Source organism: Hippopotamus amphibius, chromosome 16, assembly GCF_030028045.1.
Source record: "Hippopotamus amphibius kiboko isolate mHipAmp2 chromosome 16, mHipAmp2.hap2, whole genome shotgun sequence".
NCBI lineage: Eukaryota > Metazoa > Chordata > Mammalia > Artiodactyla > Hippopotamidae > Hippopotamus > Hippopotamus amphibius.
In genome coordinates this window covers 36,422,954-36,450,188 of record NC_080201.1, presented here as the reverse complement: position 1 = coordinate 36,450,188, position 27,235 = coordinate 36,422,954, and the positions used below count along the sequence as shown (strand labels likewise).

The window sequence follows — 27,235 nt, the reverse complement described above, 5'->3', positions numbered from 1 at the left end:
CACTAGTAAACTGGAGCCCAAGATCACACAGCTGATTAGTGAGTTATAGCTAGCATAGGCACGTCCCTGAAGTCTGGCTGCTCATAGTTCATAACTACTAGGCTATAAAATACTAACTCCTTTTTTTTGTTGTTAAAAGGAGGGGGAAAGTGATCAGCATTTTAACTAATTGGCCTCCTAACAGAGTTGTGAGAATCAAAATGTAAGCAAGAGGAAGGAAAAAAACAAGACTCTGTGTAGGCCAAACAGAGGCCACATACCCATTCTTTTGCTGTACTTTAGAACAGATCTCTATCTATCAAATTTCAAACTATATAGCACATTGCTTTTGATTATAAAGTACGGAATTTAACAGGAAAATAACTTCAGATTTTAATCAAATTTAGAGCTAAAGCAGACACGTAAGAGTTTTTAATTTGCCAGATACTCTTTTAATGAGAATTATAAAAGACCAAAAACATCTTTTTTTGCAAACTGCCTTTTTTTTTTAAACAAATGATTTGCTTTTAATTACAAATACTGTGTAAGACGATGCCTTCTTTTGCAAAACCAATAAATACAAGAACAAATTTTAAACATGTGATTTGTCCAAGATATTTGGGGGGTGGGGGGTGGGGAGGAGCCTGATTTTTTTTTCCAGTATTAAAAAAAAAAATTCAGTACTCCCTAACCTTACAAAGAATAAGTCTGAAGATATGACTCAACTGGAGAAGAGAGAGAGAGAGCCCATCTTATAGCTGCTTTAAATAGCTTCTGATAATTCTTCTGATGTTACCTTCTTTGAAACTCATCTCTTCACAAAATAGTTGAATTTAAAATATTTCTAATGAACTGATTAATGGGGGAAAAAAATGTATCAAACACATGTATAAATTTTACCATAACAATTATGCATATCAAAGACACTAACTTTTAAAAGGTACAAAAAAAAGTGAGGAAAGACCTGAATTACAGAAAAGAAAGTCAAATTTATTTAATGAAAAACTAGAATTAATAAAAATTAGCAAATACACACACAAAAAAAATATACACACACAGCAGCACTATGTATTGACTCACATAGGGGGAAAGCAGTGGTCTAAGACCACTCAACATGGCTTGTCAGTTAAAGAAAAAGAAAAAACCAAACACACACACACACACACAAACACACGCTCACATGCACACACGCACACACACAAAAAAAACAAAACGAACCCAGTATTTTTCAACAGTACACTCAATCTACAACAAACACAAATTCAGAATTATTTTACAATGCTTCCTTTCTTAATACAAAAGATGCCCATCTTGGGTGTATATATATATATATATTTTTTCAGTGGTTTACTGTTGACTTATTTTTAAATATATTAGTGTTACTACATGCAACTGTTTCCTGTATTTAACAGCCTTTCCTTTTATTTACCTTCATGTGTCTAGCCTTCCACCTACCAAAAGTTTCTGGTTGGTAGGCAGACAGGTGCCTTATTCTCTGTGAAATTGAATGCAACAGTTTTAAACACTGGCCAGAAAATGTTTGATTGCCATTTCAACACATGGAAATAGTTACATTGATGCCTAAATTTCCATTTTCTGCAAAAAGCTGTGCAATGCTGGTGTCAAAGACTAGGCAGTCACTATTCATGATGGCTGTTGCAATTCCCTCATGAATAGATCGAGGAGTGGCTTCCCAAGTCAATCGCCGCCTATGACCATTTAGCTCAAGTCGATAAGCAAAATTTTCAGCTTGCTTGCGTGTTCCTATCAGCTGTACAATTGCAAAGAATTGCTGGTGACCATCATATTTTTCCTGTTTCTCCAAGACTAACATGAAGTGAAAGCCAAAACAGGACTGCATCATCACCCAGTCAACAGCACCAGGAAGGTTAATGTCTGTAGCAAGGAAAACTATATCCTCTCCCTGTAGGGTTGTAATGGACTTATGCTGATGCATCAGATGTGGCATTACAGCATCCAAAGAGCCTTGCCATTTACAGGAAGCACCAGGGCACGGACAGGAATAAGGCCTAAACTCACAGAGCTCTTCATGGTCTGCTTTTTCTGTGTGTGGCAGAGTTATTTCACATCCAGAAGAGGCATATTTACAAGGAAAAAGTACTGAATTGGCCACTTTCTCCATAGCCAAGTTGCGAATGGATCCCAGCGGGCCCCGGCAAGTTGGACAACATGTGAGCTTTGGGCGACAGTTGCTACAAACAAGATGGCCACTCTGACACTGAAGAATGGGTGGTAACACATAGTCAAAGCAGACCGGACACTCGAAAAGACTCGCCAAGTCATTGTTGGACGCAGTGGTGCCAGTCAGGGCAGGCACCCTCTGGGACGGTGTACACTTGGAGGTTCCAGTAGGTAATGCTGTTGCAGTCTGACGGCTCATTTCTGTAATAAAAAACATGAATAAAAATAAAAGGAGGAAGGAGAAAAATAATTACAATTATAACTTGTTTTATACAAATAATGTTTACATGCCAGAAATACTTAAGTTTCATGCAGAATTTACTGTAAGCAAAAGAATAAAGAAAAACAGGGTTTAAAAAAACATAAATTTCACAAAATATGTGCATTGTATACTCGATAAAATCTCTTTTCAAAATGTTCCAGAGCACATTTAGAATTCCCTTTCTCTAAAAAAGGTTAAAAATCATCCTTGGATGGACTACATGGAATAAATGCTAAAATAGAAACTAGACCATAACTAAGGAACACTATATAAGTAAAGTTCAATGAAATCAGTTTTGAGTGGAATTTCTCCTCCCTCTCTGTGTTCAACTGCCCTACTTATTCTATTTCTTTCCCATCCTTAAGTCAGCTGTTGACAACTCCAGTGAGTTATACATGATTGAAAGGATCACCAGGGTACTTTAACTCCTCCTAATGGTGAACAGTTATCTGCTCTAGAGGTATATTTCGGGAAGGGAAGGGGTTACAAGAGAAAGGGCCTGCTGCCACTCCATCATCCATCTCCATGGACTGTTAACACCAGCTAGGTATTAACCTTGCTGCCTACTGATCTGTGCCCCCTTCAAAAGGGAAGAGGTTTAGAGGAGAAATGGAGAGCTGGCCATCCTCAAATGAAAGATTGAGTCTGGTATTCAAAGAAAGTAAATCATTCTATTCTACTTTCATCTGTGATATCTATCAGGTATAGTTTGCAAAGGGGAAGGAGAGTCAGGAAAAGATAAAGATAAAAAAACATCAGGGAGACTCACACAACACTGGGGGTGAGGGGTAGAGTCAACAGGTAAAAGATCTCCTTGTACCCTAGAGTTCACCGGTGTTGCTGAAGCATTCATCAGTATGGTAATAAACATTATTTAAGAAATAAATACCATCCAGAAGTTAACAATGTTAACTTGCTAAGCTGAATGAAAGGTAAAACAAGCACCTTTTCCCAGGAATCTACCTTTGCTGGGATACAGTGGGCTGCTTTCTTGGGGATGACAAAAAATCAGTCTGTTGATGTCCTAAGAGTATACTCCCAATAACCATAAGCCATATTTCTGCAAAATTAAAATTTAACTCCTCAAATCTAATGTTTTCTCAATTATAACTGTTATTGAGGAAAAGAATTTAACTTTGAAAAAATAATGCAGGTTATCAGTGTGACCACATAAATGCAATCTGGGTTCTATTACTCAGATTACTCAAGGATAGACACCTTAAATGGGGATTGAGAGAGAAAAAAAAACAAAAAGACCCCCAAAGCAGACAGATTAATTCCACTGTCACTAAAGCAATATCCTAAAGTACAAGGGTAAACAAAAGTACCACCGAATTCTATCATAATATGGCTTATCACATGGATTTAGGACAACAGGAATCAACTCTCATCACTGAAGCCCTGTAAAATCCAGGTGTTCTAGTCCAAAAAAAGCACTGTAAAAGAATTCTCCCGTAATCCAGTTTCCCGTGAGGAGATTTGTACATACATGCATTTTATTTTAGGTCTCTAGTAAAACAATAGGCTTAAGCATTGCCAAAATGTCCTGTATGTGTGCTGTATGTTTATTTCATGGTCCATTTTATGCTTCTCATTTAAGAGAAGTAACATAACTGAGAAGTGGTTCCTTGGGCATAAAATAATCCAAGCCACCAAGCCTTTCAAATCACTAAACCAAAACAGCTAGTTACACATCAAGAGGTAGTAAACTCAGTTTGTATTCAACATAATGTAACTACTAAGCAAGAAGAATATTATTGTTTAATTTCCTGATCTAACAAAATAGTTACACATTTACCATCAATAGTTCAGGCTCATGTTACAATGTACATTATTATTTTTCCAACATTGCAGAAAGCACAACTTAAATTCCTATTCAAAGTGTGAAAACAGGCAAAATGTGGCTTTTATTTCTTGTGACTGGAAGTATTACAGGATAGCAGCTGCTAAAACCACTTAAAGCTGGGAAGGTGGGACCCAGTTCCATCTTCAAACAGAAAAAGAATCCCAACCCACACAGCAGCCCAGCAGTAGGAACTAAGGGCTCAAGTGTCTGGACAACTCTGCAGGAGTCATGACATAACCTGAAGTTTGATTTAAACTTAGAAAACTACAGCTGATCAAAAGAAACATCACTGCCAGCTCAATTATGCTGCAGCCATTCCCTGATCCATTTAGATTCCACTGGCTCACAACAACTTTCCCATTTCACGGTTTAAGCAACCCAGTCTCTTAAGGGCAATACCTTTTCTCTTCCTTGTCCCAGATGCTGGCAAACAAGTGAGCAAGACGCCCCTCCAGGAGTACAAAAAAGGCAAGGGAGACCTCTCGGTCATGAGAAGCCAGACAGCTCATAGCCTTTCCCTCAGAAGCAAAGACAACTTGCAACAGAGGGCCGTCCTGGACACCTTCTGTTCCTAAACATGTCCGGGGTCAAGTTTTCAAAAAGGGAAGGCATGTGCCCTGCTCCATACACTCCATTTACTCCTCAGAAGCACTGGTTAAGGAGGCAGAGAACTGAAGCCCCCTCCTGTCCCAAGAGGAGTCGACCACACCTCCCCATGAGCTCAAATCCGCCTGCGTCTCCAAAAATGCGAGCCACCGCTGAGCTGTCCTCTGCTGGGCCCTAAACCTTCGTATGTCTTGGAAGTCCGTCTTCCCCAAATCCATCGGCTAGGCTCCAGCCAGCTCGGTGAAGGGCTGGAGAGTGCATGGAGGCGACTGGACGAGGAGGTGCCCTCTCGGTGCCAGGTCGAGTTACTACCGCAGGGTCCGGCCCGCAGCTGGGAGACCCTGCTCCAACGCAGAGTGCCAGCCGGCAGCTGGAGGATGGCTGTGCTCAGGGCGGCGGCTGCCGCGGCTGGCGAGGGGCGGGGCGGGGCGGCGCACGGGGGCGGAGCTTAAGGCTCAGCCTCGCTCAGACTAGGGCGGCTCCCGGGCAGCACTAAGGCACGCAGCAGCCTGCAACTCTAACCCAGCCACCCAGCCTGGCTAAACCCCGGGATCCCCGCGAATCCGGCGACACTGCGCACGCCTCAGCATTTCCACCAGCTTACAAGTAGGTCGAAACGCTACGTTTCTGTAGGCCCCAACAGTCGGATATCGGCAATTTCAGATGGTTTCAACCCCAGACCTACACAGAATACGTGGGAAATAACTGGCCAGACAAGCACTCTTCTCTGAACTACACTCTCCCGGTTAACCGTGAGAATGCTAGATTTTTATAGAGTAAAAACATTCTCCCTACCTCGTTCAATAACTATTGACCGGGTGTCTACCTTATTTCCTCAACTGTAACCCACTTCTCCATTTTTACCGCACTTTATTTTAAACTCCCGAGAAGACTCTGCAGTGAGAGTAGTAAACACACATAACCATATTAAAGTCCTGCTTCAGCCTCCAAAATGAGACGTTATTCTCTTCCCACTCTAGGAAAGCCATCTTAAACGGCCTCATTAAACAGAGTAGCTTGTTTTGTTTTTAAACAAGCATTACCCTTGCCCCAATAAAGTCCAGGGCCTCAGATTTGCATTGCGTCAGCTCAGGCATTCAGAGGTTTAACCTGTCATTACATCATGCTTAGGGCAGCCTTTAAAGGCAGGAAGAGCTGGTAGTGGGGAGTGAACCCTATGCTCTAAATTGTAGATTGCCCATTTTCTGCATAAAATTTTAACTCTAATCACTTACCTACCCTATTAATAGTGTGTTCAATCACTTCAACCTCATTTGGATATTAGGCTACACAAAACATCATTAGGAACAGAAATATAATTGAAAATACAGCCTGTCCACTAACAAATATAAATTACTATTACCTAGGTTTTAATTTCCTCATACATATTCATTCTATTCAATAGATGGTCTCCGGTTTCTACCGTGGGACACTTCAAATGTTTTAGGCAGAAAAACTATTTCCAAACAGAATTAAGACAGTCCAAATGTGTAAAACAAGTACAAGGCATGACAGATTTCAAGCCAAAAAAAACCTTTTCCCCAAACTTCCCAAGGACCTGTACAGAACCTTACACCAGCATCTGAAAACCATTAATCCATGGACAAACCTCACAATAAGTGAGTTAGGACAGTAAAAATGGAAGTGTTGTTCTGGAGTCATCTACACTTGGATTCAAACCCAGTCTTCACCACTTGCTCAGCTGTAAAACAGGGACAGTATTTCCAGCCTTGCATGGCTTTTGTCTGGATTAAGGGAGATGGGTAAGTTATATATATCATAGGTGGTACATATTCCAAAATATGTAAGTACTCACACAATTCCAAAAGTTAACTTGTCTTGCCTGACAAGAACTTGTGGTTTCCAGATATATACTTTAAAAAATGCCTTTAGCTTGTAAGGTTATATCGTACGTCTCCAAAGATCAATTGCCATTTAACTAATTTTTAGCACAATATAGTAGAATTTCTCGACTAGGAAAAACATTTATGTAAACTGGTTTTACGAGGGAAAGTTTCACAAAAACTACATTACACTAAGACAAGCCCACAGAATCCAAAGTTAGCAAAAATCCAAAATTTACCGAGAGTGTGCTATTACCTACCCTTTCTAAAATAAAGCCTACATCTCAGGCCCTGTTTGGTATAAAGTTTAAACAGCTTTCAATTTAAATAAAAAACATTTTAGTATCCACCTTTAATTCTGTCTTAGTAATTTCAGAGCATTTAACCACTGCTTTGCCACATTAACAAACTTACGATAGAAGTAAATGGATTTAAACTTTTATTCTCAATTTCATGTGGGAACGTTTGTTTCCTGTTATAAATTATAAATGACTGATGAAGAATTTCTCTGATTAAGCATAACCTTATGCCTGGCTACTCTAATGAATACACAACAATGTTGTGCTTTGCATCTTCTTGCAGTTTACAAGTAATGTTTCTGTGGCCTACAAATAATGACCCCTCCCTCAAAGAGGTGCACATCCTAATGGTTCTCCACCACACACAAAATTAAAAGGCAAGTCTCCTTAAAAATTCAACAGCTTAAAATGCCAAGTTAAAAAAGCAAACTTTGTGATAAAACAGTAATGCCAAGAAAAAAAAAAAATTAAGCAATCTATTTTTAGTTTCTAGAATTGTAACAAAGTAATGGGAATTTTAAAAAATGGTACATAGTATTTTCCTAAAAGCTCTATTTTCCTGAAGATAATTCAGAAAACACTGTAGCCACAGAATCAAAGTTATAGTTATGTGTCCAGTAAGAGTGAGGACCTGAAGTGGGGAAAGCCCAGGACAAAAGACCTGATAGAAGACCTGTAAAACCAAAGTCTGAACAAAGGTAGTGACAGTAAATGGAGAGGAAAATACAAACCATAACCTAAATGTGTAAAGCAAAGTACAATTTTTTTTTTACTGCCTAAATCACTGTATTTTGAGGTTTCTATACCTGGTAAAAAAACAACATGTACTTAAGCAGAATCCATTAGGCACTATGCTAGATACCAAACGGAAATGCTGTAACAATAGATGAAATGCAAAGTGCAAGGGCGAGTCAAAAATTATCTGCACCCTGGCTGTGGAATTTATTTTAACTTACTTTTAGAAAAGACAAATACATCATTTTTCAACATAATTTCCTTGCCTTTCAATACACTCTGTCCGTATGTTACCAAGCTTTTGTATTCCCTCAATAAAACATGTTTTACGCTGAGCTGTGAGCCACGAATCTTCATCCTTGTAGGGATGCTTTCAGGGGACCAACCAGGTGAAAGTCCAGTGGAGCAAGATGAGGACTACAGGTGATGCTTTAACACCTCAAAACGGAAGTTTTTGCAGTGTTGACAGTGTGGGCTAAAGTGTGCAGGTGTGCATTGTCATGCAAGATCACAACACCCTTAGATAGCAGTCCTCTGCATTTAATCCGAAGTTTAGGCTTCAGCTCTTCAATAAGCATCTCACTGTAATGAGCACTGTTGATTGCTGAACCTTTGTCCTGATAATGTTCCAAATACTGGCCCTTGAGAATCCCAGAAAAGTATAAGCATCTTTTGAACTTTCCCATGGTCAGCGATTGAGGATGTTTCCATTCCATACTCTGCCATTTACTCTCAGGCTTGTAGTGATGAATCCATGTCTCGTCACCAGCAATGATTCTCTTTAAGAAACTTTCACCTTCCTTAGGATATTGGTCCAAGTTTTGTTTGCAGATATCTAAACGCTTCTGTTTATGCTCTTCCGTGAGCTGTTTCCGTACCCATCTCACACAAACTTTTGGCAACCTATGTCTGTCGTGGATTACTTTGTTTTGAGGTGTTAAAGCATCCTCCCTATAGTCCTGATCTTGCTCCATCGGACTTTCATTTGTCTGGTCCCCTGAAAAAGCAGCCCTATGAGGACCAAGATTCACTTCTGATGAAGAAGTGAAGACAGCGGTGCATTCGTGACGTGCAGCTCAGCCTAAAACATTTTTAATGATGGAATCCAAAAGCTTCTTGACAGATGGGCAAAGTGTATTGAAAAGCAAGGGGATTATGTCAAAAAATGATGTACTGTCTTTTCTAAAAGTTGATTAAAATAAATTCTACAGCGAGAGTGCAGATACTTTGTGACTCACCCTCACAGAAGTGAGATGCCTGTGAGATGTGTAAGAGATGGAACTCTCATACTCTGCTGGTGGGAATGTTAAACAGTATCACCATATCCTGTCACTGCAGAAAGTCCTACTGGATATGGACAGCATGATTCTATATCCTAATTTTACTAGCTATTATCCTTATTATTTTTATTCCACACTGAATCTACATTAACATCAAGAATGAAAATATTAACATTTCCCAAAACAAGGCAGGTCATTTAACAAGCTAGTAGTGAAGCTTTCCCTTTCCCACCTACAAGGATAAAGATTGTACTAAACTTCAAAACTTTGCCAAAATAATCTTTTGAACCTAACTACAACCATTCTGAATTCATTTCTCACAACTATACCATAAGACAAATACCCATCTTTTTCTTTCCCTTGAATCCTTAATTACGACTCATTTTTTGGTATGGCCACAGTACCCCAAGAAAGTTTTCAGAAAGGGCATGTAAGTGATTAAAACTATCTTAATCTCAAGCTCTTGCATAAACTGCACAAGCTTAGAATTCTAATCACACCCTCTACCCCTAAGAACTACATAAATTCTGCTGTCTTCTGACATGTAACTATGCAGATGAAAAACCTAATGTCATTTTTATTCTCATTCCTTTCCCCGTAACCTTCTACCCTGACAGGTGGCTTCTAGACTTTATCTTTGGAAGAAATTTTCAAATTTTCACCAAAACATCTAGATATATTGCCATCAGCACTTGCCAAATACCAAGTGAGTATTTTCAATCCCAAGACTCAAGTCTGGACCTTTCTTCTAATTGGCCTTTGACTCTTACCATTACTCAGTTCTTTTCTTCACATAATTCTGATATTGACTCTCCTGGAGAGTCACCTAAGTGTATTTTCTCATAATTCCGATTTTTGTTTTCCACTGCATTCCAAGAGAACTCATCAAGTTCTAAATTCATAAATCTGGTTTTGCTAAAGTTACCTATCTCTTGATGTGCTAAAGCATTTAATTATGTAGAGACCCTCAATATCCAACAAGGGAACAGAGAGTTTGATGGCAGGAAGAGCTGCTTCCCTTCCCTTTCCCTTAAGTTGGAATGGCCACACAAATTCAGATTGCTTTGCTCTTGTACTTCCTTAACCCCTCTAAGTTTTCACATTTAATTTTCATGTTCCTGGGTCAGCAAGCTAAATACTGAGGCAAAGGAGGGTCTTTCCTCCATTCTCACTAAAACAGCTGCCCCAAATATTAATATATGTACCAGGTATTGTCCTCAATGAGCTTACAGGTTAAGTATTTATCCTCCGCGTTATAGATGAGAAAAGAGATTTCAAAATAAATATTTCAGATCATAGAACTAGTTAAAAAAAAAATAAGTTGGAGCTATCTGATCAAGGAAGACTTAGGGGTAGCAAATGGCATCCTAGGCAAACAGACATTAGGAAAAATTTTAGACTTAGAAAAGATCTTAACCAACTCTCTCATTTTCAGAAGAAAAAAACGATACAGAGAAGTAACTTGCTAAATGTCATACAAAGTAGGTCAATGTTCTAATCTGGACAATATTTTATAATTTTCTAGATCCTTTTAAAGCACATATGCTTTGGATATTTTCTAGTTCAACTTGAAAAATTAACCTTTTCTGAATTTAAGTTTAATAAGATTTAACTGTCTTTTGCTTTCCCTCCCAATACAAGAGGGATCCCCAATGTAGCCAGGTGAGATTAAAAAAAAAAAGATGGGAGATAAAACCTGGTTTTAAGCCCTGAACAAATAAGAGTTAACTTAAGCCAGCTCCTTAGAGGGGCCTTTCCTGATCACTTCTTCTAAAGGCCAGATCACCCTTCTTACTGTCTTCATATTATATCTCCTGCCATATGAAATTCTCTTGCTAAATAACTACTTATTATTGTCTATCTTCTGCCCTTCTCCCTCTCCAATACCAGCTTTTCACTGCTGACAATTCTCAAACTTAACTTTTTTGGTATCAGGAACCCTTTACACTAATAATTGGCAAACTACAGCTGCAGGTCACTTGCCTGTTTTCGTTAAGTAGTTTTACTGGAACACAGTTAAGTCATTCATTTACACAGTATCTATGACTGCTTTCAAGGGTGGAGTTGAAAAGCTGACCCTATGACTCCTAAAGCCCTTTAAACCTGTTTGGCCATTTAAGAAAAAATTTGTCTTTACTGCTTTAAAGTTTTAAAAAATTACTTTGGACCCCCAAAAGAGCATTTTGTCAATGTGGTTTATATATACTATTTACAATATTAGAAATTCAAGCCAAGAACTTCTAAAATATTTATGTTAAAATTACCATCACATTTTTTATGTAACACATAAAAATCTATTACATGTTAAATGTTTATGAAAAATAACTATCTTCCATAATAGGGAGAAGAGTGTCTATGTTTTACATTTTTTGCAAATCTTTTTAATATCTGATGCAATAAAAAAAAATACAGTTGGATATATTTAATATCTGCTTCTGCAATTAATCTGTGAAGATACCACATGTCATGTAGCCTCTTGGAACTTCACTTTACTCTTATGTCCCATTATTGTGAAAAAAAAGTTTTGACCCTCAGAGGGTCTTAAGAACTTCCAGGATCTCTGAACCATTAACTCTTGGTTCAGGAGCTCTGCACTACAACACAAACTTCATCAGAATAGACCTTGTTTATTTTACTCATGCTTCTATCTCCAGCACCTAGGACAGTACCCAGCCCAGACCAGGTACTCAAATATCTCTGGAAGGAATGAATAAACCAAGTACAACAGTATGAGAATTCCAAATAAAAGAAATAGCATGTATACCGACCAGAGCTCACTCATCCCTCATGACCCCTAAGGTATAATATATCTGTTGCTTGATATAACACGTTAAAGAGAGTGAATTCACAACTAAGGTTTAAAATTCACTTTAAATAACACTATTTTACAACAACACTATGCTTATCGTTGACAAAGGAACAAAAGGCTACACAATGAAGAAATAATCAATTGATAAACTGGACCTGATTAAAAGTAAAAATATCTGTTCTGCAAAAGACACAGTCAGGAGAATGCAAAGACAAACTACAGATTGGGAGAAAATGTTTGCAAAAGATACATCTGATAAAGGACTGTTATCCAAAATATAGCACAGAACTCTTAAAACTCAACAAGAGAACATGCCAATTAAAAAATGGACGAAAGACCTTACAGACACCGCACCTCATCAGATAAGATAGCAATGGAGCATAGGAAAAGATGCACCACATCTTTTCAGGGAAATGCAAATTAAAACAAAAATAAGATACCACACACATCTTTTAGAATGGCAAAATCCAGAACACTGACAACACCAAATGCTGGAGGGCAAGTGGAGCAACAGGAACTCTCATTCATTGCTGGTGGGAATGCAAAATGGTACAGCCACCTGGAAGGCAGCTGGGCATTTTACTCAAAACTAAACATATTCTTACCATAAGATCAAGCAATCATGCTCCTCAGATTTACCCAAAGGAGCTGAAAACTTATGTCCACACGAAAACATGCACACAGATGTTTATAGCATCTTTATTCAAAATTTCCAAGACATGGCAGCAACGAAGATATCTTCCTATAGTGAACAGATAAACTGTGGTACAGTCAGACAATGGAATATAATACAGAAATTTTAAAAAATGAGCTATAAAGCCACAAAAAGATATGAAGGAATCTTTATATCTTTATATAAAGTATATCCTTAAATACACACTGCTAAGTGAAAGAAGCCAGTCTGAAAAGGCTTCATATTATATGATTCCAATTATATGACATGCTGGAAAAGGCAAAGCTATGGAGGCAGTAAAAAGATCAGTATTTGTCAGAGACTGGGCAAAAAGGGGATGAATCGGTGGATCACAAAGACTTTTTAGGGTGGTGAAACTATCCTGTATACTATAGTTGTGGGTACATATCATTATACATTTGTCAAAACTCATGACATACAGCACTAAGAGTGAACTATTAATGTAAACCATGGACTCTGGGTGATAATGATGGAGTAAGGTGAATACGGGAAGTCTCTGGATCTTCTGTTCAATTTACTGTGAATCTAAAACTGCTCTAAAAAATAAAAGTCTTTTAAAAAATAATGATAACATTATGTGGTGAAGTAAATCATTTTATCACCATAAACACAGTCTAAAAAATTGATGAATTTCCATAACAATTCTCAAAGTTTTCAAAACATTTGTTTGTGACATCACACTTCCATAAACTCATTCATTCCTAGGTAGTAGTTTCATTTTTTAGTAATGCACCACTGGTAACCTAGCTTAAGAATATACCTATGCATACACTTACATTAATTATTTTGATATTGGGCAAAACTGCAATATCCTGGGTCTCAAGTTTCTCATTTGTGAAACAATAAAACTAAGAACAAGACTTCGGGACATTAACTGAGATCAACTATATGAGAACATTTGGTTTATTATTAACAACACATTCAGTGATGTTTACAGAGCCATATTAAGAACCCTGCAATGAATCACTAAATTAAAAAGACCCAGATTATATGAAATTTTACTGAAAACTGTTGTTTCAACCTACTGCGTTCATTTTCATAACCTCAACTCGGAATTGTGTCTGAAACATGATAAAGATAACAGAGTTTGCTATGAGCAAAGCTTCAAACTGAGCATCTACCAACCTGTAAGGCAACATGTTGATAGCTTCATACACAGTCTTTATTTAAGACTCATAAAGAAGGCTGTATATCCATTTTGCAGATGAGGAAACTGAAGGTCAGAAAAATTAAGATGTAATAAGAACAGAGCCGGGACTGTTTGTTTTGTCCCTGAATCTTATTTTCTTTCAAATAACACTAAAAAAGGTGTGTATAATTTTCTCACTGTGGCACAGAACTTAACATCCAACTAATCTTCAATGTTTATAAAATCTGACCAAAAAAAAAATTTCCTGAAATTCTTTAAATTAAACTCGTATTCATAGCAAATAATTGCTTTTTTGAAATTCTTTGTATCAAGGCGGTATAATCTAACAGCCACTAAACCATCAGACATTAAATAAAAGCAAAGAATCAAAAAGAAAGGTAAGAGGAGAGAAACAAAAGAAGTAGGGGACTTCCCTGGCAGTCCAGTGGTTAAGACTCTGCCTTTCCACTGCAGGGCGTGTGGGTTCCATTGCCTGGTCAGGGAACTACCATCCCACATGCCACATGGTGCACCACAAAAAAAAAGGGGGGGGGGGGTAGAAGACGCAGAAGAGAGTCAAACAGACTCAACCTTTTTATGTCATATCACATATCACTAAATAGAATTTTGGGGAATTCACTTGAATTACTGAAACCATGTCCGTCATGATTACAACACAATCACTACTGCAATATAACCAAGACTCACAGTGTCTAGATAAAAGCAGCCAAATATTCTTCACTTAGTTATGTGTCCAAATTTGAATACAACTGTTCACACTACTCTGATTATGTTTTATATCCTCTCAGGATGTAAAACTGTCACACATTTAAGTAGATCCTTATTGATCTTCCCATTCTCCCTGACAAGTAATGGTAGAGCACATACATACAGAGAACAAAAATTTTAAAGCATATCAAAATTGGTAGTAACCTATGAAGAGCTGGTGATACTAAGCTGAACAGGGAAAAACACATTGCTTGAGACGAAGAAATTAAAGAAAGGAGGTAAAAAGTCACACACAAGAGAATTTTAATATCAATACATTATATGACTGATGGCTCTTTACTACTGCAGAAAAATAATGGAACTTACAGAGGAAAACGCCGTATTAAAAAATTCATGGAGCCTTACTCAAACTAAATTATATCCCCCTGAAACAGTTATAATTTGTGTCCTCATAAGCCTCACATCTGAAACTCTAACCAAATCATTTGTTATTCTGAATAAGGATATAACACATGAACTAACTTAAGACTCTAATTTTCCTCAAACTAAGATTCTAGTCTCATGGCGGGTGCCACATTTCTCTAGTAAAATTTTTGTTCTATTTTCCTGTGTTTAATAATCTAAGAAACAGCATTACTACATTCTGAATCATCTGAATCCACCTGTTAACCATATAACTAAATGTTCCTATTTACATTTATGGTCACACTGGCTCCAAGTTGGTACTACAGTGCTCTAATTATGGGAGGCTAAAGAGAAAAACAGAGGGGGACCTAATATATAAATGATGCATTTGTGTGAAGTGAAGCCCAAATGACATCGTGGTTTTCACTGAAGCACTTATGCACTGGTAAGAAAATGCATCATGTGGTGACCACAACATATGGGATAATTTTGGTGTGCTCAACTCAAAAAGAAGCTACAGCATAAGTCAATTCCATAACTCATGTTGTTTCAAGACTTCAATTTAGCAGGCAATATTCAATACTTTCCTAAGTTAGTGTAATTTGAATTTTATTGGTTTTGTAGTTTTGTTTGTATTTAATTTGTAAATTTTGAGCTATCACCAACATCTGACAGAGTTGATCGGATCACTGACTCCTGCCTGGTAAACTCTGTTCACTGACCCCACACACTCTTGGTTTTCCTATTTCACCAGTTCCTCCTCAGCTTCCTTTATTGTCTCCTGCTCTTCTCCCCCAACTCTCGAAACTGGGAGTTGTCTGTGGCCCACCTTTCTTCACTTTGGTGATCTCATTCACTCTTGTATTTTTAAAATTCCACTGATATTGCCATGAACATTTTTATATCCAGCCCAGGTTAAAAAACAAAAACCCTCCAGATTTGTCTTAAACCCTAGACATGTAGACCCAACTGCCTCCTAGATATTCCTACAGGGAGGTGGCCAAAACTGAACTCCTTATCTTTTCCCAAACTACTCAACCAATAGCCTTCCCCTCACTTGATGGAAACTCCATCCTTCCAGATACTCAATCCAAAAGCCTTCAAGCCTTCAAGTCATTCCTTGATTCTGCTCTACACATAACATATCTAAAACCAACAGGAAATCTTACTGTACCTCCTTGAAAAATATATCCAGAATCCAACCAGTCCTCACCACCTCTACTACTATCATATATAGTCTAAGCCACCAGTATCTCAACTGGATTATTGCAATATCTTTCTAACCAGTCTCCCTACTCCCATCCTTGTCTCCCACCCCACCCACCAATTCTGAGCACAACAATAAAAAAAAACTCATTAAAGTTTCCCATATCCAGGTAATAGATAAATCCTACAACAGCCTATAAGGCCCTACACAATATAATCGTGTGTCCCCATTACTCTTTGACTTCATCTCCCACCTCTTTTTCCCTCACTCACTGTACTAGCCACCTTGTTCCATAAGACTAGGTTGCTCCTTTGGGCCTCTGCCTTAAAGTACTTTTCTCCTGGATATCCATGTGACTAACTCTCACTTCCTTCTAATCTTTGCTTGTATATTACCTTCTCAATGAGGCCTGCTCTGTTTGCTCTATTTAAAACAGTGACCAGCACTCTGCCCACTGACCCCTCCTCCTAATCCTTGCCCATTCTACCTCTCCTCCTCTTCCCTTCCCCTCCTCGACTTCTACTCTATTGTTGTCCATAAAATGTACTCCCTTTTATCAGGCTATACATTTTACTTATTTATTATGTTTGTTGTTGTAGCCCACCCCCACCACCTGGAAAATGGGAATCTGTCTGGTTCAATATGTCCCAAACACTTAAAACAGTGCCTGACACACAGTACAGGCTCAATAAATATTTGTTAGATGAATACATTAGAAAGCAAGAGCTTTGGACTTTTGAGCAGTAATATCCAAAGCTAGATGCAACAGAGCAATACTTTTTAAAATTCACACACACACAAAGATTAATTACCATTCTAGAATTCTGTGCCCAACCAAATTATCCTAAAAGTGTTGCGGGCAGAATAATGACGCAAGGTTTCAAAACATTATTTACTTCCCCTAGATATCTTCAAGAAGCTCCCGGAGGACAAGCCCTTCAAATACAAGAAAATGAACCAAGAGAGAGGACAAGATGGGCTACAGTAAACAGAAGACCTAACCCAGAAAGATGAAGGGGAACACAGAATAGTAACAGCTTTGCACTAGAGGAAGAAGGCAATGTGAGGCATCCAAACAACCTGAACATTTAGATAAGTAGTAAGGAATGTGGGGTAGCACTAGCAGTAAGCACAGAGAAAAGAAAGCAAAAAAAGAAAAGTATTAACTACAAGGAAAATTATACAAACAGTTCAGTGAAAAAACCACAATTTACTATATAGCTCAAATTGTGAATAACTTTTACATTCATAATAATGCAAACACACAATTATGATGTTACTAACTTAGGAGAGTATAGGAATGGGAAGGGTCATGTGATGGGGGCAGGAAAGGTAGTAAATTCCACAATAGGAATAAGGTCTAAAACTGAAATCCAGAAGTAACAACAGAAGCATATTATTTAGAGATAAAGAAGGTAAATACAAAAATAATCATTTCAAAGAGGTAAAAGTAGTTGCCTCTGGAAAAGGACATCCAGAGATGAGTAGGGGCAGGGAGATTTTCTTTAAAAAATAAGCCTAGTGGAATATTTGATTTTGAATTATTGTGCATGTAAAATTCTTTAGACTAACGGAAAAAGTTCAAAAACCTTGATATGAGAACTGTCACAAACTGCATGCATTACTTAAATTATAAATATAAGTTTGTTTTCACAGAGATTTGATTCCAAGTATTGGCTAAGATGTGCAGAAAACAGACTTTTCTACACTGCTGGAAATGTCCACTGTGAAGGCTTCTAATAAGATTTAGCAGTTTGTTTCAAAATGTAAAGTCTGTATAGTCTTTGACGCAGTAGTTTTTCTTCCAAGAGTCTATCTATCCTATGATTTACACGTTGGCAAAGGTGTATACATATGGATGCCTACAGCAATCCTGTTTGTAAGAGCAAATAAACTGAAAAGAGCCCTAGCTTAAGATAGTGATTAAATTATGGTCCGTACAACAGAATACTATGCTGCCTTTTTTTTCTTTTGAATAAGATAGGCTCATACCTACTAACATAAGAATCAAACTGTTTAAACAGGTGGAGGAAAAAAAAAACAAGCCCACAGAATATATTGCAATCCCATTTACATTAAAAAAGAAAAGAATTAAGTAAATCTGTGCATTGACACAGCTGTCTATTTTTATATAGGTAAGTGTGTATGTACATATCATGTAGCGGGACAAAAAAAAAAACCCATAAGGGCATCCTAATTACAGAATGTGGTTTAAAGACTTAAGGTAAGGGATTAGAGAAGGCGAAAAGGAGATCAAGTTTAGAACCAGAAATCACAGAGAGCAGATGGGACCACTGAACTACAAGTACATACACAAAATATCAAGAACGGAAGGATATTAGACTATAAGCACAAACTTCATCATTTGGAATTATGCAGTTCAAATATGTATAGTTACTGACAAGTGCTAATCACTAATGGGAAAATTCTGCAAGGATTTAAGTCAGATCAAAGAAATTGACTTTAAAATGTCTACGGCTGTCTCAAAAAAATGTGGAACACACACAGACTAGAAACTACACCAAAACGTCCACAATGGTTACTTTTCAATTATCACATTATGAATAATTGTGAGGAAGGTGGGGGCTGCATTTCTGGATGTATTTCTCAAATGTTCCATTAAACATATATATTACTTTCGTGATTAAAAATGATTAAATTTGGGACTTCCCTGGTGGCACAGTGGTTAAGAATCTGCCCGCCAATGCAGGGAACAAAGGTTCGAGTCCTGGTCTGGGAAGATCCCCACATGCCTTGGAGCAACTGAAAACTCGTGCACCTCAACTACTGAAGCCCGTGAAGCCACGGCAATGAGAAGCCCACACACCACAATGAAGACTAGCCCCCATTCTCCGCAACTAGAGAAAGCCCACACTCAGCAACAAAGACCCAGAGCAGCCAATTAATTTTTTTAAATGATTAAATTTTAGTGCATTTTTATTCTGTGTCCCCACACTTGCCTGCTAATGAATTCCTAGTGACTTCATACACAAATTTTAACACTGAGAGATCAAGAGTTGATTTTGCCTACTGCTTTCTTTTTTTCTTAGATTTTTTTTCTTAAAATGCCTCAAACAGATGAATACTTACTTATAGGGAAAAAATTATTTAAAAAACAGCCTATTCATATTTTTTAAACCCACATATTTCAAATACATATACACATATTTTAGTTTATACTTACTAAAAAAAAATTTAAATTTAGCATTTTGGAAGTTAATTCTAAGACAAAATTTATCTGATCACCTCTCCAAGCAAAAGCAAAATAACAGTCTGCAGAAATTAACTCAGAACTATCTGTATTAACAAGATATCCAAAACTGTCCCTAACAAAGTTAAATTAGGGACGCCGACAAAACAAAAGCAAAAACAAACAAAAAACCACAACTCATCTTTAGCTGAGCTCAAAAGAGCTAAAAGGTAAAACATAAAGGAGGGGAAAAGCAAGTTTTTAATAATTAGATTAGTTCATTTAAACCAAAAAATTGAAGTAAAAAAGTTAGTGTACAGTGTACTTAATTTCACCTTATCAACCATTACTAGCTAAGCCTGTCAACATGCCAATAATAACTGTAACAAGCACAGTATCATACTTCCTATAAAATTCAAGACTGGCATTGAATTTAATTTAGAATTTTTCTAATTTTCTAAGAAAATATTTCTCACTGGCAATACCTGCTTTATAAATAAAAATTAGTTCTCCAATTTTTCCTCCATTTCTCTTTCTAGTTCCATGTGCTCCCAACCCCCCTATTATTCAAAATAAACAAAAACAAAAGCCACAAGTTCAACATGACTGGGCAACCTAAAACCTAATAAAAGGTCTTTGCCAATATCATTTTGGTCACTGTGGCTCAAGCTTACAGAATAAAGTGACCCCAAATGGACAGACTGTATTATCTATATCATTCAGCCTAGAGTTCCCAAAGATTTACACACACACCCACCCCCAAAAAATCAAAATAAAAGTAATGGGACAGGGAATTCCCTGGTGGTCCAGTGGGTAAGACTCCATGCTCCCAATGCAGGGTGGCCCGGGTTCAATCCCTGGTCAGGGAACTAGATCCTACATGCATGCCGCAACTAAGACCCAGTGCATTATTTAGAAATTAATAAAATAAAAGTAGTGGGATGCGTGGGAGCTGGTCACAATAGTGTGTGAAAATGCATCAAGCTGTATCCTTAATATCTGAGCACTTTTCTGTATGTAGTTATCCTACAACTCATCAAAAAAGTTTACACTGAGGGAAGAAAAAGTAATACTATCGCTCGAGGTATTCTAGAATCTCCTAATTATCAGGTGTCATAGCTGGTATCACACAGAATCTCTTCTCTCCTCCCCTCTGCTCAGTTTCTCAATGTGTCTCTCTCTACTATGTCTTTAACCCACCATAGTACAGTAATCACTAACTATAAATACTCCAACTGATGGCTTCACCCATACTTCCTTTAGAAAATACAACAGAAGCCATCAAATGCTGACTTACCACTTCCTTTCCTCCCCTTAGAATGAAAGAAGTGACGCAGGCCCTTGGGCAGTGTCCTCTCACCTTCTCAGACTTCACACTCCATTAATCCCTCTCTCTCGCATCAGTCTCCCCCTCTTTTTCTACTGGACCATTCCCTAACACCTGAACACGCTCTACTAGCTCCCATCTAGCTTCTGTGATGTTCCTTCTACCTCACTGGATCATTCTGAATGTCTCATAAATACCTTAAATCCAACATATCATAACTTTGAGTTTATTTGCTATCCTTCTGTTTTTCGGGTTTTGTTTTTTTTTCTTTTTGAGTTTTATTGCTATCTGCACCACCTCCCACTAGTTTTTCCATTCTTGTTAAACAGCACCATGATCCACACAGTTGCTCAAGCCAGAAACCACCTAATTCCTTCCTTCCCTCACTTCTCATATCTAATCCGTCAGCAAACCCTGTTAATTCTGTCCCCAAAATACATGTCAAATCCATCTACTTCTCTTCATCTTCACAGCCACCACCTTAATCCAGGTCAAAATCAACTACTGTACTTCCTGATCAAAGAAATGACCTTCTAACCAATTATTCTCCAAACAGCTAAAGCAATCTTAAAAGTAGATTATGCTACTCCTTTAATTAAAACCTTTTGATGGTTTCTCAGTACCCTTAAAATAAAATTCACTTTCCTTACTTTGACTATGCAGGATCTGATCTTTGCCTCTCTCTCCCCATCAACGATTTTCTCCAGCAACACTCTTCTCTCAGTTCCTGGAACAGTCCGCGTTCATTCCCGCCTCAGGGCCTTTACCTCTGCTGCTCCTTCAACCTGAGATGTTCTCCCTTCTCTCCTTCAAAGGACTAGCTCCTTATCCTTTTAAGGCAGCTTAAGTATCACCACTTCTCACAGCAAGTCTCCCTCCCACCGTTACTCCTTACTCTTTTATAGTACATATCCCAATGTGTAAACTCTGCTTTTTTGCTTTACTAGAATGTAAGTGGTAATAGAGAAATTAACTTACTCAACAACTAATTTTTTAAATTATTTAAGCATTTTCTCTGTGTTAAGTAATGTGCTTTTAAATGCAAAAGTAGACAGTGTCCCTGCTCTCATGGAACTTAAAAGTCATAAACACAATTAGTAAGTGACAGCGGCAAAGAGACACATCCAGATCTGCCTCTTAACCACTCAACTACACTGCCACTCTAGCTCTAGGTCACAGCAAGGGGCAGCAATATGCTCAATAGCTGTTCACATGCTAATGGAAACTAAGGCTTGGAGAGGTTAAGTTATCTGCCCAAAGTAGCACAGACATACATTTGAGAGATTAAGTACAATCACGAGCAAATGCAGAGATGTTTAAGGATGGAGAATGTTCAAGAAACAAAAAGAATCCAGTTTAACCAGGAATGGCAAAGAAGAAATGCTGGAAGATAAGGCTAGAAGAGCATAATAGGACAGTGTGAAGGTATGAGTCATTCAATAAATATTTACTGAGCATCAACTACATGCCAGCAACAATGCTAAACTCTAGACAAGGGTGATCAAGGCAAAGTCCTCACAGAGACTTCAGTCTATCTGGGGAGGAAAAGTAGTAGAGAAAAATCACAATTCAGGGGGATATGTGTTGTAGTAGGACCAAGCAGAAAGTGCTATGAGAACATGGAAAGATGACATCCAACTCAAGGTGAAGGGGGTCCAGGAAGAGTGCCTAAGCTAAGTGATGTCTAGGCTGAGATTAGAGAGCTTAGTTGGAAGAGAAAATATGGTGCACAAAGGCACTTGCAAGTACACAGTTGAAAATGGCAGGAAACAAAAGCCAGCTCCAGAAGAGGCTGTGTACTTACTATCTATGTCAAGAAACTTGGGGCTTTAAACTGAAGGCCTTAAGTTACCTATATTAGAACGCTCCCTTAAATGGCAGTAGGAAAAACTGAAGGGAGGAGGCAGAAACCAAAAGCAGATAGACACTTAGAAAGTAAAAGAGAAGGACTGAATGTACATGTGAAAATGAGTGAGAGACAGAAGCAACGCCAGATCTGAGATAATCAGACAGTAGAAAAATCAGGGCTCTATGACTAACTGGATACAGAGGATGAGAGGCTTGTCTGATTGGAAACAAAGGTTTTAAGTTTTGGACACATAAATCTTAAGTACCTTGGTACCTGAAAGCTGAAAATAACAGTGCAGGGAAAAAGGAAAGACACAGTCCAAAGAATGAGAAGACAAACCACAGATTGGGAGAAAACATTTGCAAAAGACATATCTGGCACTCCCCTGGTGGCTCAGTGATTAAGAATCCGCCTGCCAATGCTGGGGACGCGGGTTTGATCCCTGGTCCTGGAAGATCCCACATGCTGTGCAGCAACTAAGCCCATGCACCACAACTACTGAGCCTGTGCTCTAGAGCCCGCAAGCCACAACTACTGAAGCCCGAGCACCTAGAGCCCAGGCTCTGCAACGAGAAGCCCCCGCAATGAGAAGCCCCCACCTGCCACAACTAGAGAAAGCCTGCATGCAGCAACAAAGACCCAATGCAGCCAAAAATAAATAAGTAAATAAAGCACCAAAATCAGCTTAAAAAAAAAAAGACATATCTGATAAAGGACTGTTATCCAAAATATAGCACAGAACTCTTAAAACTCAACAAGAAAATGAGCATGCCAATTAAAAAATGGGCAAAAGACCTTAACAGACACCTCATCAGATATACAGATGGCAAAGGAGCATATGAAAAGGTGCTCCATATCATTTGTCATCAGGGAAATGCAAATTAAAAAATAAGATACCACCACACACCTTTTAGAATGGCAAAATTCAGAACACTTTTAACACCAAATGCTGGAGGCCAAGTGGAGCAACAGGAACTCTCATTCACTGCTAGTGGCAATGCAAAACCTCACAGCCACTTGATAGGCAGTTTGGCAGTTTATTACAAAACTAAATATATTCTTACCATAAGATCCAGCAATCACACTCCTGGGAATTAACCCAAAAGAGGTGAAAATTTATGTTCACACAAAAACCTGCACAGATGTTTACAGCAGCTTTATTCATAATTGCTAAAACGTGACAGCAACTAAGATGTCCCCTGGTAGGTGAGTAGATAAACTTAAACCCAGACAATGGAATAATACTCAGCACTAAAAAGAACTGAGCTATCAAGCTATGAAAAGACAGAGGAAACTTAAATGCATGACTAGCTGAAAGCAGCCAGTGTGAAAAGGGTACATACTGTATGATTATATAACACTCTGGAAAGGACAACTATGGAGAAAGTAAAAAGATTAGTGCTTGCCAGGGGTTAGGGAAGAGGAAGGAACAAACAGGTAGACCACAGAGGATTCATTATACATTTGTCAAAACTCTTAATACACAACACCAAGAGTGAACCATAATGTAAACCATAACCTTTGGGTGATAATGTGTCAGTGAGGGTACATCAATTGTAACAATGTATCACTCTGACGGGAGATGCTGATAATGGAGGAGGTTATGCATGAGTGGGGCAGAGTATATGGGAAAATCTCTGACCCTTCTGTTCAATTTTGCTGTGAACCTAAAACTCCTCTAAAAAATAATCATTAGGGAAAAAAAAGACCTGCAGGAAAACACATGCGTCTAGGTTTCACAGCACAGAAATCTGAGTGTCATAAGAATATGGAAATAGTATGTCAGGAAACAAGTCTGTACTGAGTGTTAGGCACTGAGGATACAGGAATAAAAGAAACAAAAACCCATAATCCCTGCCGCTTTGTAGCAGAAGCTCTAATAACTATAGCCATGGAAAACCAAATGATTCAAAATGCATTAGAAAAATCTCTTATTTAAAAGAAACCATTAACGATGCTTTTTAGAGAGGAAAAATTTATACCCAGTTGGTTTTTTTTTGGGGGGGGGGTAGAAAGTCTGAGGTTTTCACATATTGATTTTGTTTGTAGTGAGGTCTACACCAAAAATAACCAAAATTTAAACATTTTATAAGATGCGTATGGACATTCCATAATTATAACTGAAAGTCTGTAACAGATCTCTTTAAACCAAGAAAAATCTTCAAACTCTAGAAATCAAGTAAATCAACTGCTTTAAAATACAATTTTAAGTGGCTGCTCTGCAAAGTTACTAAACTTACTTTGTTACCCTCCTTATGTAAGACCTGTTTTCAAAACACTGCATAAGCTGAAAATAAAATCCTATTCTCCATATGACATCATTGTAGCCATTGCTAGATATTTCCTTTCTAACTCCAATTAATTGTAGCCTATTATTCTTTTTAATTACAGATATTAAAGATATTAGGAATATTGCTCTACAATTTTGTATGAATTTCCCAAAGCTTAGAACACATTACACTAAACTGAATTAAATTTCTTAATTTGTAGTTTGTGTAATACTTATCCTGAAAAGTTCCATATTTATCAATTATATTGTACTTCACCTTACCAAGATATTATTAAATGTTACTCAATTATGCTGGAAAGGTGTCAAGGGGGGTCATGTAAAGCAATTCTATAATATATCTAAAGAGACTATTTTGGCAAAGCCAACTTTAGCGTTGCAACTAATTATTCCGGATCACAGAAGTCTGTATCTTTAATTTCCAGAACAAAAAAATTACATAATCTGTATACTGCACTTTAGGTCAAAATCTACTTGTCACAAAGTTTTCCTAACAGCTAACCAAAATCCTCTCCTCCACAATTTCAGACAATATCTCCCTAATAAAACTACCAATCCATTACATTTATCACCACACTACACTCTGCTCTTCAGTAACGTCCAAAAGAGATGGTGACACGTAACACTCAAAGAGACTCACTGTTTCACTTTTCCAAGTTAGTTAAGTCCTCAAAAGCGAACTGACCCATGAATTTGATTTTTTAAATTCCAGACCATGCAAGACCCACCCAAATGTGTTACTATAGAAATTTCCCAAAGCCACCATCTCCAAACGCCTGTACATTTATCACCTAAACCTCTTGTTTTCATTTTTAAGAACTAATGAAATGCACTAAAAGAAAAACCCAAGTACTAAAGATATATAACGTAATTTCACATATTCTGACCTATGCAGTGTCAACATGCCCCGAGATAATCTCATAAATGTAGTTATTAAACAACAGCCTTCGCAGCAAACATTTACTGAGCACTTTACCATGGGCCTGCCACTGCTCTAAGCCCTAAACCCTTCGCCTACTACCATCTCGTCAATACTCCCAACAATCCTACGTAGGTACTGTCATCACCCCTATTTTGCAGATAAGGAAAATGAGGCACAGAGAGGTTTAAGTATCTTGCCCAAGGTCACAAAACGGTGGGGCAGGACTGGAACCGAAGCAGGCAGTCGAACTTCAGAGTCCGCGCTCCCAACGTTCAACTGCTGCGAAGAGTTAACAATTTACCCTTGACAGCCCCTTATCAAGAAATGGTAAATGTTCAACTGCTAGAAACGGGCAGCCTGATCACTGTCCTATATCCGTGCTCATGGCTTCTGCGACTTTGACAAATCAGCAACACCATCTGATTTTCCAACACACAAACTGGACTTCTCTGGATGTCAGAGCAAACAAATTCTGAATCTTTCCAGGAACGGGAAAAGAAAAACCTACGCAACGCTGTGACCTAGATTATCCACATTCCTAAGTTATAAATCTGGGAGAGTGGAGAAAGGCCCCCAAACTACCCGACAAATGAAGCCTAGGAAAACCAAGGTTTACAATAAAAAGCTGGAGCTTCCCTGGCAAGCCGTTCATGCGATCTCCTCTCTAACGACATAAACAAGGGAGGAGGCTGCATTCTTCCCACCGCACAATGAAGGCTTGGGCTGGAGCGGGAGAAAGAACGCAGCGCAACCCGGGACGGCCGCTCCCGGGGTCGGGGGCAGGCAGGGGAGGCCAAGGACGGCAGAGTCGCCCCGTCCTGCCCCCAGGCCGGTGCGGGGAGGGGCCGGAGGGAAGGGCCGGCCACTGCCCGCACTCAGCTGACCTCCGCCATGTTGGCCGCACACCCCGGGACCCTTCACAACAAAGGCCGGCACCCGGGCGCGGGGCGCGCCGGACGCCTCCCCCGGCCGGACCCGCCTCCCGGGCGCGCAGGGGCCGGGCCGGGCGGCCAGGAGGCCCTTCCCCGCCCTCGCCAGGCCGCGCGGGGCCGACCCCCGGCGCGGGCCTGCGGGGCCCGGGGCGCCGGGGGCGGGGGCGAGCCGGCTGGCGGCGGCGGCGGCCGGGGCCGGGCCGGGCCGGGCAGGGGAGGGGCGGGGGGCGGCGCTCGGCCGGGCGGCCGGACTCGGGCCGAGACAAAGGCTCCCGGCGCCGGGGGCTGCCCGCGCCCCTGCCCGGGCGGCGCGACCCTGCCGGTCGCCCTTGCCGCCCGCCGCCATTACCGGGCCTGGGAGTCCTCCTCCCGCAGAGCCCCTCACGGCCAGCTCCTCCCTCCAGGCCGGGCCCCACTTACCTGTGGGCGGAGAGCGCGCCTCGGACCCCGGTCCTGGCTCAAACGCGCTCCGTCGCCGCCGCCAACCCCCGCCACCGCGGGCAGGGCCGCCGCCTCTTCCCCGCGCCGACACCGACGGGACACCCTGGGCCGTCGCCGCCGCTCGAGAGCGCGCCCCGCAACGGCCGCCCCGGCTCCCCCCTGGCCGCCGCCGCCGCCGCCGTTTCGCGCGTCCTCGAGCCCGCCGCGCGCTCCCGCTAAATACCACACACTGCGGCGGCCGCCATGAGGAGGCGCGGCCCC

The 27,235-nt window shown here is 39.5% G+C and overlaps 2 protein-coding genes across 3 annotated transcripts in view; one reads left to right on the top strand and one right to left on the bottom strand.

Annotated features, from left to right (window-relative positions):
* The window catches only part of LONP2 (lon peptidase 2, peroxisomal), a 98,539-nt gene extending 96,639 nt beyond the window's left edge, over nt 1-1,900 (top strand). Inside the window, exon 15 of the mRNA XM_057711624.1 lies at nt 1,806-1,900. Within this exon, the coding sequence (XP_057567607.1) occupies nt 1,806-1,820 (15 nt within the window). The 3' untranslated portion in view covers nt 1,821-1,900. The remainder of the gene's footprint in view (nt 1-1,805) is intronic.
* SIAH1 (siah E3 ubiquitin protein ligase 1) lies at nt 480-27,235 on the bottom strand. 2 transcript variants are annotated; one of them, XM_057711626.1, is made up of 2 exons: nt 26,954-27,235; nt 480-2,382 (listed from the first exon to the last, which is right to left on the bottom strand). In XM_057711626.1, the coding sequence occupies exon 2, from the start codon at nt 2,378-2,380 to the stop codon at nt 1,532-1,534; it is 849 nt and encodes a 282-aa protein (XP_057567609.1). In that variant the 5' UTR covers nt 2,381-2,382; nt 26,954-27,235; the 3' UTR covers nt 480-1,531. The 2 variants fall into 2 exon arrangements, with proteins under 2 accessions (XP_057567609.1, XP_057567608.1); XM_057711625.1 differs by lacking the exon at nt 26,954-27,235 and adding an exon at nt 4,689-18,200.

Coding starts and splice junctions, on each gene's coding strand:
- SIAH1 (XM_057711625.1), bottom strand. CDS start 4,779: ATGACCGAGAGGTCTCCCTTGCCTTTTTTGTACTCCTGGAGGGGCGTC. Junction 2,383..4,688: donor TGGGACAAGGAAGAGAAAAG/GTATTGCCCTTA, acceptor TTTTTATTACAG/AAATGAGCCGTCAGACTGCA.